At 51.4% G+C, this 13,704-nt stretch overlaps 1 protein-coding gene across 3 annotated transcripts in view; it reads right to left on the bottom strand.

Annotated features, from left to right (window-relative positions):
- MEGF6 (multiple EGF like domains 6) overlaps positions 1–13,704 on the bottom strand; it is a 110,083-nt gene that overhangs the window by 56,902 nt on the left and 39,477 nt on the right. Inside the window, exon 1 of one of the 3 annotated variants that reach the window (XM_054222111.1) lies at positions 6,556–6,586. The exons of 1 other annotated variant lie outside the window; for it this stretch is intronic. In XM_054222111.1, coding sequence (XP_054078086.1) covers positions 6,556–6,571 — 16 coding nt within the window. In that variant the 5' untranslated portion in view covers positions 6,572–6,586. Of the gene's footprint in view, positions 1–4,570; positions 4,647–6,555; positions 6,587–13,704 lie in introns of those variants that run through there. One more of the 3 variants, XM_054222110.1, reaches the window with a different exon arrangement.

The following is a 13,704-nucleotide window of genomic DNA, read 5'->3' as shown; positions in this document are numbered from 1 at the left end:
TTCCGTAAGGTGCGAGGCTGGGGCTGAGCCAGCAGCGTGCATGGACACGCATGGACACGTGCACAGACATGCATGGACACGCACGGACAAACACGGGCACACACACGGACACGCAGCCCAACCCCATCACCAGTGCTGGGAAATGGCAGGCAGCGGGAAGCAACCGGAGGGTCCCGCAGCTCCGAAGATGTCGCATGTGACCATCCCTACTTGTCATTGCCAAGCTCTGGGCAGCCAAACATTTAAAGAATTTCTCATGTTTCTTCGCAGTGCTGCGGGAGGACCCTGACACTTGTGTTAAGATGCCAGTCATCAGCCAACTAGTCGACACCCTGGCATGAAAGAAGTTCTCCTTTTTGCCCCTTGCCCCTGCAACGGTCTCCTCCATCTCCCACATTTCTACTGCGAGCGAATCAACACAACTGTAACCGATTCTGGGCAGGAAAAGCAGCAAGCTCTCCCCCAGTTACACCACCCCTCTCTTTCTGAATAGAGCTTAGGGTGGGAAGTCCTCCCGAAGCCAAGATTACATTTTTTTCTTCAAAAAATTTCCTACCTTAGCAGCAAACACTGGGACCTGTCCGTTTCTGCCTCCCCACACAAGCCTGCTGCTGCTCTGATTGCGCAGCTGTTTGTTCAGCAGATGCTTCAAAGAGGAGGACGCCGAAGAGGCAGCTCGAGTCACGCCGAGCCAGGCAAGAGACAGGAATCAAGTCACCAGGGTGAAGAATAAACTGCCGGCCCCTGGACCCGCCACTCGCCTTCTCGGGCCACCCTCAGGAGAGTCGCACGGTCCAGACCCTCCTGTCCAACATGGAGCCGACAAAGGGCTCCAAATCTTTAACCTCACGTTGTGAAGCCCAGGCTGCTTTATTCAGGCTCCGTCAGGACCGCAATCATAAAAGCTGAATACTTTGCAAACTGTAAACATAAGGCCTTTTGCCTTTTCTAACCTCCCCGCTCTGTCCAAACACGGATCTCATCCCGTCCTCTCCTCTCCATACGTGCATTAGCAGTCAGGGAATTTGGAAAGAGCTTCTTATCTGATGTAAAAATGAAAACGAATGTAAAAAGCGGTGAGCACAGCAGGGTCCGTCAGCAGTAAGACTGATGGAGAAGAGCAAAGCCCGGGGAGGACGGCGAATGCCCGCTTTGCTGGTGCGTAGAGATTTGCACCTGACGAAACGGGAGTATGAGCGATGTGGCCCAAATGCAAATTCTAGTCTCGGTTAATTTTGGGCTTCATCTTTTCCATGCCCTTTACTTGCGCGGTGAAACCCACAGACAGAGCAAAGGCACGCAGAAGGAACGAGGAGCTCCAGGAGGACGATGGCCGTTGCTGCACCCCATGGCCCCCCGGCACGGCGTCGGGCAAAGGGGGGGACCAGGGCGGGTGGCCACCTCCATTGCCATGAGGGGGAAAGGGGATATGTGCGGGCTCTGTGGGCACGACTAATTACAAATAATTCCAAGAATATATGCAAAGGGATTCACACCATCTCCCCTTAAAAACAAACAAACAACCAAAAAAAAAAAAAAAAAAAGGAAAAAAAGAGAATTGTTTGTTTGCACCAAAATCCTGAACCTCTTACTCATCCAAGAAGCTAATCCTCACCAGGGGAATTCTGGGGAAACTGAAAATATTTCAGCTTGGCTAAGATAAGGGCAGAGCTGTTTATTTCACACATCTCTACAGTGGTACAGAGCCAGGAAATACTTTTCAGTTATTTTCAACAAAACAAGACAAATGTACCAAATTGGCAAGAAAGTGACATTTTTCTGCAGAATTCTTTAATGTCCAAACCGATATCCACAGAAATGACTCTTTCCCAGTGTGTCAGCAATCTTTGTTAATTATTTTGAGCATTTTTGTACTTCTGCTAAGCAAACCAGCGCCGAAAATACGTGAGAACTCCACCACAAACCCATGACCATGCCGAGCACTCGATGGCGTACCCTGCAGCGGGCACGTTAACGGTGCCCGAGAGAATGCGTGAGCCCCGGGCGTCTCGTCTGCAGGAGCCCGGAGAAGGTGTCTCTGATACCGCCAGCGAACCCTGGAACCGCAACACACTCCAAAAAAAAATGTTTCTTGTTCTTGGCTCTGATAAGCAAATAGCTTTTTGCATTTTTCTGACTCTCAGCTCCAGCCGACTCAAACTTGCGCAGACGATAACACCCGGCAGAACGGGACGGGGAAGCCGCTCGGAGCACACCACCACGGGGCCGAGCCGTGGGAGCTGAACGGGCCGCACGACGCGAGCCTCGCTCTTACCACACCAGTACAAATCCCGCCCAGTATTTCCATTTTACAAACACAGAATTGCGTCTCCTCTTCCACTTTGGTTTGAAAACGGGAGATTTAAAGTGGAAGACAGGGTGCAATGTGATGATACAGATACTGATGGAGAAATCTCAACTCTAATCTCATCTCTTTTGAAGCAAATAAAATACATGCCATCGACTTCAACAGGGCCAAGATCTCACCCTGAAAACCCCACTTCTCTCCAGAGTTAGCACATTCTGTGACTGTTATTTATACCTCTAGGCATGTAGCAGAGAGAGCACTTTCAGAGGCACGTGTGATATGAACCAGGAAAGGAAAAACCCACGAGACCCTCCTCTGACATCGTGTCCAGGACCATCCCTGCACCAATTCCCCGTGGTCCCTGCCCTGGTCCCCATCTGCGCCCGCCGTCCCCCACCGCAGCCCCACCGTGCACCTGCAGCTGAAGCTCCTGACAGTGTTGCAGCACTGGGACCTGCGACCACCGCTCCCCACCTCGCACTTGTCCCCGTCTGGAAGAGAGGGGACGGGGCAGCACGGGCGAGCTGCGGCGCCCGACCGAGTGGGGATGTGGCGTGAGAGCAGAACCGACCACTTTTATTACAGCTGATTTTCCTATTATTAACTTTTCAGTGCCAATAAGAACGAGCGTTAACCAGTAGGAAATGATCCCCCTCGTTACATGCTCAAACACTTAAGACTGAATGGTTTGGGTTGGAAGGGACCTTAAAGATTGTCCCGTTCCACCCCCTGCCCTGGGCAGGGCCACCTCCCACCAGACCAGGTTGCTCCAAGCCCCGTCCAACCAACGTCACTACCCAAAAGATTCCTCTCCTGGATGAACACCATCACGCACGTGGATAAGAATATATTCATTATCTCAACACGATGCCTCACTCTAATGGCCATCTTGTTCATGAAAGACAAAAGTTTTTTTACATCAAAATCTGTTGTTTTCAAAGTTTTACTTTCTTGTTTTAAACCGGAGTGGTAGAACTATTATACCTTTCCACTAAAAATCCTTCCAATAACACCACACAAGTTGCCTGAATAGCGTTAATCCAGAGAATACTAAACTAAAAGGTTGAAAAATTAAAATATCCATGTAGTACACATTTTCTACTAATCTTTGTAATTCAAGTCCGGAACAAATCACGTTCCCCTGCCGAAACCAGAGATTTCTCTTGCCCTCAGCAGGGTGTGGGCCAGGCCTTTCAGGAACACGGAGCACCTTTCTCAAATTACCTTGTAAACAGAGTGAGTGACTAATCACCAGGTGAGGATGGAGGAATCGCCACCCCCCTCATTTCCCTTGTTACCTAAACACAGCCCCCTCCGCTCCTTAGTTCAGCTCCAGGGATTTAACAACCCGGGACCCAAACGAGCCGAAACCTGCGCTTCCCCCCAAACTCCGCAGCAGCATCCTCCCAGAAGCCCATCTGGAAGAGATTAATAAGCGCCAGAGATGTTTTCCATTCAAGCATTTTCACACCTCACCAAAATACACGATAGCTACTTTAATTAGTCAAAAAAAAAATAAAAAAAAAAATAGACTGTGTGAGTTGCCAAGGCTCCCAACGTACAACACACCAGCTGGCCTCGGAGCCCAGACTCACTGAACTCTCTGAAGTCTCCAGTCCCTGGGAATGGTAGCCCACGAGCCCCGGCTGCCCCGGGCTTCTTGGGAAGATGGGAGCTGGCCAGGGGGATGGGGAGCCTCTGCCACAGCCGGGCTGCAAATCCCCGCTCCCCACAGACCGTGCGGCCCCAGGCCCTGGGAGAAACGCCGAGTGCTCAGCTGGGAACACCGGTCCCCCCCACAGCCTCCGAGACCCCGTCTGCTACAGAGCGGCACGGGGGACCCAGACCTGCAGCGAGACAGCGAGGAGGAAACCTTGCACCGCACCAACACATTAGTATTTTCAGTTACAGAACAAAATCAACCCCAGATTAGGAAATGCCAAGTTTCAGTTAGACATGTGAAATATATGGGGAGGTTTCAAAAAGATTTATCCGTTGTTGGCGAATTTTTGACATTTGGCACTAAGCAAGGCACTCTAAAAATGCATTTGTGCTTAAGGAGCTACATTTTTTTGCTCTGTAAAGAAGCGTTTCCTTCTTAAAAGAAAGTAGAAGAATGGAGACAAATACTGTTTTAAGGCGTTTGGCCTGGATGGAAGAATAATGAGCTGTAGCCTTGCCAAAAACGCGTGCTTCAGCCATACTGTACTCTGTACATTTCCTTCTGCTACTGCAGATAAATCTTGGTTTTCTTTTGCTCACCCAGAGCCGAGAGAGCTTGCGGTCTGCCGGGAACCAGCCCCGTTTCCATCTGAGCGACTGGAGCTCTGCTGCCTCCGCGGCCAGAGCCCCTTGGCGAGCCGTGGGGAGCCAGGCTGGGTCAGCAGCACGTCTCCACCCCCCGGCAGGCAGCAGGACCGGGATTACTTCAGGATGCTGCAGAAGTGGCCCGCAGGCAGCTGGACTGCTGCGGAGCAATGCACATATTATTAGAATAAAGGAAGATAAATGGTATCAAAGTGAGCCATCGCACTACACTTTAAATTAGTGGTCTGCCAACCAGGGATCACAAAGCAGCACAGACCCCCTGCGTACCACCCACGCGGGGCGATGCTCGGGCTGCATCCCGCCGGGTGCGGGTGCACGGGGACGACGAGCAGCTCCATCCCGCTGCCTCCAGACAGGAGCCACGGTGTCCGACACCCGCTGTCTCGCACCGCACACGGCCGTGATCTCACTCCGTTTAACGAGTGCACAGGGAGCACGTCTCTCCCGCGAGCGCCACATGAGATTTCACTCCAGATGCAAAGAAAGGTGGACATCGAGTCAGGGGGGTGGCACGATGCAGCACAGCAGCCCTCGCTGCAGGTGGGACTGCAGCAGCCATGGGGACAGGGATGGGGACAGGGACGGGGACAGGGATAGGGACAGGGATAGGGACAGGGATGGGCAGAGCCACCACCGTGCCCAGCGCACCCACCACTCTCTGACGGCAGCGCTTTCTTTGCCCACGGACAAGCTCTTCGCAAAGGCACCCCTCGCAGTGACGCTCTCTATTCAGTATAAAGCAGGCACTAGGTCACTCCTGCCACAATACCAAAACATGTCTGTGGGTAGCGCGCAGATCTGTCAAGCCATACAGAATTAGACGTGTTACTGGCCAAGAATGGAGTTAGAGAAGGACAGTGACCAAAACAAGGCTGGTGTGATCAAAGAGACCCAGCATTTAATTCCCTCGGTGTCTTTTAATTCGGTCCTGTCTGGGCTCGGAGTTCCCTGACTCCTGCTGGAACACCAGACCGTGCAAGTTTTGGTTTACTTTTCAGAAATCCTGAGACCTGCTAGAGCTTAACGAAATCCCCAAGGGTTTAGAGTTGCTTAATCCCCCCATTGCAGCAACCTGCCAGCCTTAGAGACCCACGCTCATTCCAAACGCTTGTGGAAGGGGGAAGGCTCCCAGGTGGTCAGGAGAGGCCCCCCCTTCTCTCTGGCCACGGATTTTCACACGGGAGCTGTTAAAAGTGTGAATTCAATAGCTGCATAAATTTTAATTAGATTTTCATGTACTGTAACTGCCTGAATGCAGTATGTTCGAGGAGAAGTATGTTACTGTCACAACTTCTATAAGACGAGCTTTTAAAACCAGTTCTGGAAAATAGCTGTTCATCAGTTAAAGGCTTTCCTATCTTCACCAAAGATCTGGCAAAAATTATATGGGCCGACTGTGACGTGCTCTGAAGACAGAGGCCAGCTCTGGCAGCTACACTAACCGGGACACGATGGACCCTGCTTTACACGTTGTAAGAAAAGTGGCTCTAAGTGCTGTGGGCAACGCTCACAAACACCAGGGAAAATTCTCGTTCCTGCTCTGTCCGTTGCTCCTACAACCTTTATCACACGGTTTCTATCCCCACACCCAGTCCTGCCGGCTGGACATCGACTGGGCAATGCAGCGTTTCAAAGAAATACTTCCTGACTTGTTATGGAGAGCAGAGGGGGAATTAGGAAACGCAACCCTGGGGGATTCCGTAAAACTTACAGAAGGCTTAGGAATTTGAAAACCCGATGCTTTAGAAGCTAAAAGGGCAGCTGGAGGCAATGAAGCATCTGTCATGACGAGTTAGACGAGGAAAGAGGAGTGAGAAAGGCTTCGCGGCGTGAAGGTCCTGCCATAATGGAAGTAGCCCGCGAGGAGCGCGCAGGGAGACGTTTACGATCCACAGTTTGTCTGTCTCAGTCCTGCTCACCCTCGTAATGTTTCATGCTTTAAAAAGCCTCTTGCTCAGCGTCTCACACAGCAACAGCGTAAAGCTACGCCTGTGACATCGATCTACCGCCGTGGAGGAGACCTTTCTGAGGCCATAAATCCAGGTTACCACCTTAGGAAGGATTAGACAGAAACCATAAGGAGAGGGAGAAAACAGCTTGAACGCCAAGGAACAAAGGCAATTTGGGCAATATGAAGTGCATTTACCTGGAAGGAACCCGCAGAGAACAGCAGCTGCATTTCGAAAGGATTCGAGCAGCTGCTTCTGTGTGGGCTTCGCCCGTTGGGTCTCACGCCTTATGTTCCGGAGGAGAATGGAAGGAACCCCAACCGACCGGAGAGCCGGGTATCACAAAGGTGCCTTCAGCTGAAAACCTGGCCTTTTTGTGGGCCCCCACCAGGACCCAGTGCCATCCTACTCGGAGAAAAGCCACAAAGCAGCTGCCGGCTCTTCGCGAGGCTTTGCTGCCAGGTTTCACAGGCTCCGACGGAGTAACCACAGAGAGGAGTTTGTCACCGAGCCTGGAGGGCTCTGCAGCTTTGCTGGGTGCGTGCTGGATACAGCTGAAGTCTAGCATACTTGAAGGGGGTTTTTTTATTATTATTTTTTAACAGCAGCTTTTCTATAAACTTCCCTTTAATCTTTTAAATGGACACAATCTCAGCAGCTTCCCCATAAGCCATAAGTTTCCCCAGAAGGATACAGCGAGAGCAGGAGTTATTCTTGCCCCCACGTTTTGTAAAAATAAGCACTGTGGTCAGACTCTGCAAACACCGCTTTCGGTTTCTGAGAGCTTGTATTTATCAAAGCATTATGAAACTTCCCTTCCAGCGTTCCTCATCCCCCAACTCACCGCCCGCTCCGGCGTCCCCGCTCTGTCTGCTTCATACGCCATGGTCCCCCACTCTCGCTCCTGCCCTGCGGTCGGGCGTCTGCCCGGGCTCTGGTTTGGTTTCCCACCAAGGAAGGCACCCCGAGGTGCCTTATGAGGAAAGGCTGAGGGATTTGGGTCTCTTCAGTCTGGAAAAAAGACGACTGAGGCGGGACCTTATCAACACTTACAAATACTTCAAGGGTGGGTGTCAGGAGGACGGGGCCAGGCTCTTCTCAGTGGTGCCCAGGGACAGGACAAGGGGTAACAGGCACAAACTGGGACATGGGAAGTTCCATCTCAACGTGAGGAGGAACTTCTTTGCTGTGGGGGTGGCAGAGCCCTGGCACAGGCTGCCCAGAGAGGTGGGGGAGTCTCCGTCTCTGGAGACATCCCAACCCCGCCTGGACGCGTTCCTGTGCCACCTGCTCTGGGTGACCCTGCTCTGGCCGGGGGTTGGACGGGATGATCTCCAGAGGGCCCTTGCAACCCTGACCATTCCGTGACTCTGTGAGGTGCGACAGGAGGAACCCCAGCCGCCTCTCCCAGTAACCGGGCAAAGCACGACAGCTCCCGACGGAGGAAAGCCCTGTGCTGCCCAGGACGGGGACTGGGAGGCTCAGTGTTCCTGCCCCACAGTTTCTCTCAAACCTCAATCACTCCACCACCAGAGCACGCTCCTGTCCCCTGCTGCCGCTACCACTTCATCGCACTCCAAGGGCACTAATTGCCAATCATAGCAGTAAAGTGGCTCTGACAAACTAACAGCCCATCCTTGCTTTGAAAAGGGGGAGAGCCTGAGGTTAACCATTTTGCTGTCATCAACTAGATGACCTGGAAGGTCCCTTCCAACCTGAACCATTGGGGCTGTTTGGCCATCCTGAGTTACAAGGTCTTTGGACAAAGGATATCTTGAAGTTGTAGTCAACCCCAACGTTGTAGTGTCACCAACACGAAGTGGTAAAGGTTGGTCCCTACCTCAAACCTGGACCTCCTGAAGCTGCGAGATACCCCGGAACAGCTGGGCTGGGACCGGTCCTCACGGGCACTCGGCAGGAAAGATTACAGATTATTCCCTGGAGGTTGTTGTGCATCTGCGGAACAATTCATTAGTATTTCAGAAAGGTGTGATGCCTTTCTGAAATACTATTTGCTGTACAGATTTTAGGCATGCATGTCATGTGCCACCCAAAATGACAAACGCCCTCCTCTTCTCCTTCCCCCCAAGGACGGTGCTTTGGGTGCCAAAGGCAGAGCTGCAGGAATGGCGTGGGTTTCAGGGGCAGGTTGTGGCACAGCCCTCACGGCCGACACACCAAACCGCAGCTCTCTGAGCCGACGCTGCTGCTTCCCCCCTCTGAAGCACCAGCCTGATGCAGCCGAGACCCGAACCCAGCCCACGACCGCGCACTCCTGAAATCACCGACTTGCCTCAACTTTTTTTTGCCACACCATCAATCCTGCCTAGAGCTTTCTTGAACTCGTATTTCCCGACAAACTCAAAACTCAGTTCAAGTTCACTGAAAGGTCTGAAATTCTTTCAAGGAAGGCAGGGCTGCATTTGAGGATGAAAAGGGCCAAGTTGCCATTTCCCACTGAAGCCGTGCAAAACTCGCAGATCCTTCGTACCGCCCGGAGGGAATCCAGTCAGAGTGTGTCATCCTGGCTGAAGTCTCAGGCCTGTCCAAACCCCATAACTCAAATCCAGCCGGAGAGACTCTGATCCTCACTTGGACTAGAACATTGCACATTTTTTTACAAGAAACTCCTGGGGAAGAAAAGAGCGCAAAGTTGCGTGTGGCTCAACAGCCCGGTGTGAAATGACCGCAAAGAGCCCGATCGGTGCTTGGAAAGGCGACTGGAGGTGCACAATCACCCCTGAATGTTATGGATGAGACCCTTCAGGTTGGCTCCTCTCCGTAGGTTCCCTGCAGACCCTGGAAACCAAGTATGGGTCGCCTCAAATCACACCCACAGGCTCCACCTACACTTGATTTCCAAGGTCTCACTCAGCAGACATCAAGGAGCTCCTGGAAACCCACTCCCCGAAACAGGCTTCTTCCTACCCTTAGCTCTATGCGTACATTACTGAAGTGCCACGTAGATGCAAATAAATTCAATTTTAAACTTCTTACAAAATTTCTGTAAAAACTTGGTTTCGATTAATCTGTTTGTAAAATGCATATGTTGGCTTTAGCTTTTTTAAGAAACAGTTAGGAACAGGTAAGAGCATATTGTACTGAACTTTCACACACATAACACGTTTTTCCAGATGAACCGTGCTTATTTAAAAACACCAATCTTCAGACAATTCACGTCCCCACTAAATTAAAGGTAGGCAGGAATAGGCTGACTAGAGGAAAGACGAATGTGGAATACAACTGGTAAATATCTGTTTTGTTTTCTGCTTGTTTCCCAAACAGCTCCCCGAGAAAGGAGCACCCCTTGCGCAGGGAGACGCAGCGGAGCCCGAGTCCCCGCGGCCCCAGGCAGCTCTTCTTGTGCGTCTCAGCCCCGACCAGAAACCTCTAAAACCACACACACAGCACTCCGATATATTCCCATTCGGACTTCAGCTCTCACCTCGCTCTTCCAGCTCTGTGCTCCCTCTCGGCAGTGATCACTAGAGGTTTTGAAGCATTGCAATAGTTTATATTCATGCTCGTTATCTTTAGCAATTGGCTACTTACCTATGCAGTGCCCAAGCCAGCCAAAACCGACCGGAGGGGTCCTGGGATAAAATCACCACTGAACTGTATACTCCTTCCCAGATACAGCCTGACCTTCAAGCGTTCAAAGAAACGCACGACTTTTTAAGTCACAGGGCTGTGATATGAAAAGAAATATATCATTTTATCTACAATTTTAAAAAAATCCATCCATATTTTTACGCAGCTTTACAGAAGAATACTTAGACTTTTTACTGACGTTCAGTCACACCCAGCTAATGACCATGTTTCTCATAAAACTAAATTCATCCGCTCTGGAAGAATTTCATACTGCTACTTCAGCCTTGCACCTGTGCAAGATTTGTTTCGAACTTATTTCTCAGTCCCCAGCTGAGTCCAAATCCCTCCCAGCATCAGGAAGGCAGCGATGAACTCTTTGCACGGTGCCTTTCCGCCTGCGTGGCGCCCTGCAGCTCGGCCTTCCTGCATGTCTCGTCCTTCTGGCATTTCTCTCAGTGGTGGCTCAGAAACGTCCGTGTGACCCCATCAAGGTGCTGGTCTCCTGCCCAGACAGGACAGATGGACAGAAGACCAAAGGCTCGGCTGGGTTTAGGGCTTACCCTTAGGGCTGCTGTGGCGTTAGCACCAGGCTCAGATGCTCCCGGGACCATTTGGTGTCCTGCCTTCCCCTTGGCTCCATCCAAACCTGGTGCCCACCAGGAGCCCCTGTCCCCGGCACTGGCCCTGCCCAGCCCTGGCGAGAGGCAGTGGGACCGACAGCACTCCAGACCAAAACGTGAACTGCATTTCTTGGGGAAACTAAACACTTTGGAGGATCTGCATTTTTTGCACTGGGATTTGGAATTACAGGTGAACCCGCCTTAACCCGAAGAGTTCAGAGCCTCAGGACCGACGATGGACGCGATGGTGGTGGCACCCACTCTGCATCAACCTGGCTACTGCGCTCCGGGATTCACTAACTCACTTTGGCACCTTTTGCTAGAAAAGGCTTGAAATAAAACACTGATAACAGTAGGTATTCCTATTCTTTATGCGAATCCGAATCCTCAAGCCATTTTAAGGAAAACAGATTTCAAGCACATCTGGTATTTTATTTATGGAGATTACACACTCCCACATGAAAGAAACCATCCACTTAAACTGATAACAAAAACCCCCCACTTTTCCATCTGCCTTTGGGCTAAGAGACCATTAATATCCACAGCCTATTGTCAAGCGACTTTACAACATCTTGTAAAAAGGCCTGAAGGAAGCTCAAATGCCAAGAGGCCCCGGTTTCGTAGCATCTGGCTTTGCCTTGAACAATGGCTGCCCCTTTCCAGCATACCCAGAAAACACACCATGACGTGACCGAGTCATCTCCCAGCGCCAAAGCACACACATCGGCCAAGTTTTGGGGACTCAGGGCAGAGAATGCGACCCTCGATAGAAAAAGGAATGTCTTTGTACATTATTCTGCTGACCCATAAAAGGTAAGTGCACTCCAGACGACACCAATCATCTCAGCTATTTGCATATTCACAGTTCCCTAGAAAGGAGGACCAAGGTCCAAACTTTGCTGCCAACGTGCCAACCTCCTCCCCATCCCAGCAGGGTGAGTTTTCACTCGGCTCTATTTCCCTTAATTGAGAAAAATCACCCAATGAGGCAGGTGAGAGAAGCTGGCAGGAGGTTTTTTTCTCCCTTCCCCTGCCACCTCTTCCCGGCTGAGGATGGCAGCCCTGGAAAGTGCTGCAGTAGCGATGCACTAGTGGGTAATCAATGAGTAATTACCCACAGATGGCAGTGATGGGTCCCCAGGACACCACTGTCAGTCCCCGAACGCTGAGCGGGGCAGCCCGGGGCGCGGGCAAAGCCTGGGGAGCATCTCCTCCTCTTCCAGGAGCCGAGGGCACCAGCCGGGCTAGGTCGGCAAACGGAGTCCCAGTGTTTGCTTGAAAGCATGACCACGGGACCGGCTGCGAACGCGGACATTGACAAATTCCCACTGGTGCAGCCGGGATTTTTTTCCCATGAGCCACGAGAGGGACCCAGACGCTGCCGATGCTCTGCCTGCAGCCGGGATGCTGCAGCTCTGCCCATAGCCGGGATGCTGCAGCCCCGCAGCTCTGCCCGCAGCCGGGATGCTGCTGCAGCTCTGCCTGAGAGGGAGCAAGCAAGAAGCAAAACCTCAAGTACAAGCAGCCGAGTCTGCACTGCTGTCCTCATTCTCATTCCTTCTGCTTTCGTCAGCCCATTTCCTCACCTGGGATAGAGCAAGCAGGTTGGACTCAATACCACTATTCAGGAAAAAAACCCCTTGCTGCGGGGACTCTTCCTTTTGCACACCCTCTGAAGGCTGCTGCAGCCACTCTCCTCCCACCGGTGGAAATCTCAGCAGCTCACTAACCTCACAGCCGCTCGCACGCCAACGGCTCACTACTGGCAGCTCTTCTCCCTCTCTTCACTTAAACACAGTCTTGATTATAAAGATAAGGGAGTATATTTCCGAGATCAGCCGCGCACTCCAAGCAAGGCGGCTGCACAGCTTCCACGCTCCTCGCTGGTGAACCATCATCCCCAGGAAAACAGAATTTCTCATCTCTAAGATGCAAAATTCATATCCTCGAGCTGGCTCAGCCCCAAATACCTCTCAGCGATACTGACCTGATGCCTATACAGAAAATAAGCTGTGTAAGTGGTGGGTGGACATTTCTGCTCCGTGACGGTCCAGAGGACGGTCTCGCTGCCCGGGACCTCCTGCCAGCGCGTTCTCTCGGGCTACAAGAGAGATCTGATGCCGGTCTTGGCTGCAGAAACACAGCGTGGGTGTCCGACCAAGTGTTCATACCGATGCTTATTGCACCGAATAGGTCAGGAGAAGAATGATTTTCATTCTCTGTTTCAGAACCCGTCTGTCCTACTCGACCCCTCTGCGATAACCCCGGGAGAGCAGCCGTCGGCGCGGGGAGCGCCGGGGCTGCAGAACGTTATCTAGTGAGAAACAGCATCGCTGCCTTTTCCCATCATCATCTTGGTCCCTTTTTTTACTAAAAGAATTTTTAACTGCCTAATTATTTGTTTTTGCAGGGAGGGAGAATTTCCATTTCCTGACCATTTCAGGCCCCGAGACCTGTCTTTTTCCTCTTCAGCACGTACGGTTACAAGCAAGCACAAGCTGGCCGCGCAGAGAACTGCCTGCTAAACTCCAGGTCAGGCTGGTGTCAGGTTGAACCTTCACATTTAGTATTTATAAGACTAGAAGCTTTTTGTTGTATACTGCTGGTAGGGCAGCACCTGCACCCGGACCAGACACTGGTTTCTTAAATACCTGCTGCAGGTGGAGGGTTCAGGTCCCCAGAGCTCACAACATGCAACGTGCAAGCCAACGAAGGCTTGTGGCTACCTGTCCAAATTCTAATTTCTTAGAAACGATTCTCTCAAAGTACAAAAAACCTGCAAAATCTGTTTTTCCAACAGAATCTGCACGTACATGTGTAGTATTGTATGCATACACATATGTATAACTTCTAAGTCTAACGGTTTTTTCCCCTAAAAAAACTCTATAAGTTTTAAAAAAGCACATTC

The sequence above is a fragment of the Rissa tridactyla genome, chromosome 16 (assembly GCF_028500815.1).
Source record: "Rissa tridactyla isolate bRisTri1 chromosome 16, bRisTri1.patW.cur.20221130, whole genome shotgun sequence".
Classification (NCBI taxonomy): Eukaryota; Metazoa; Chordata; class Aves; order Charadriiformes; family Laridae; genus Rissa; species Rissa tridactyla.
The sequence above is the reverse complement of the archived record's forward strand: the minus strand, read 5'-3'. Positions and strand labels throughout refer to the sequence as shown.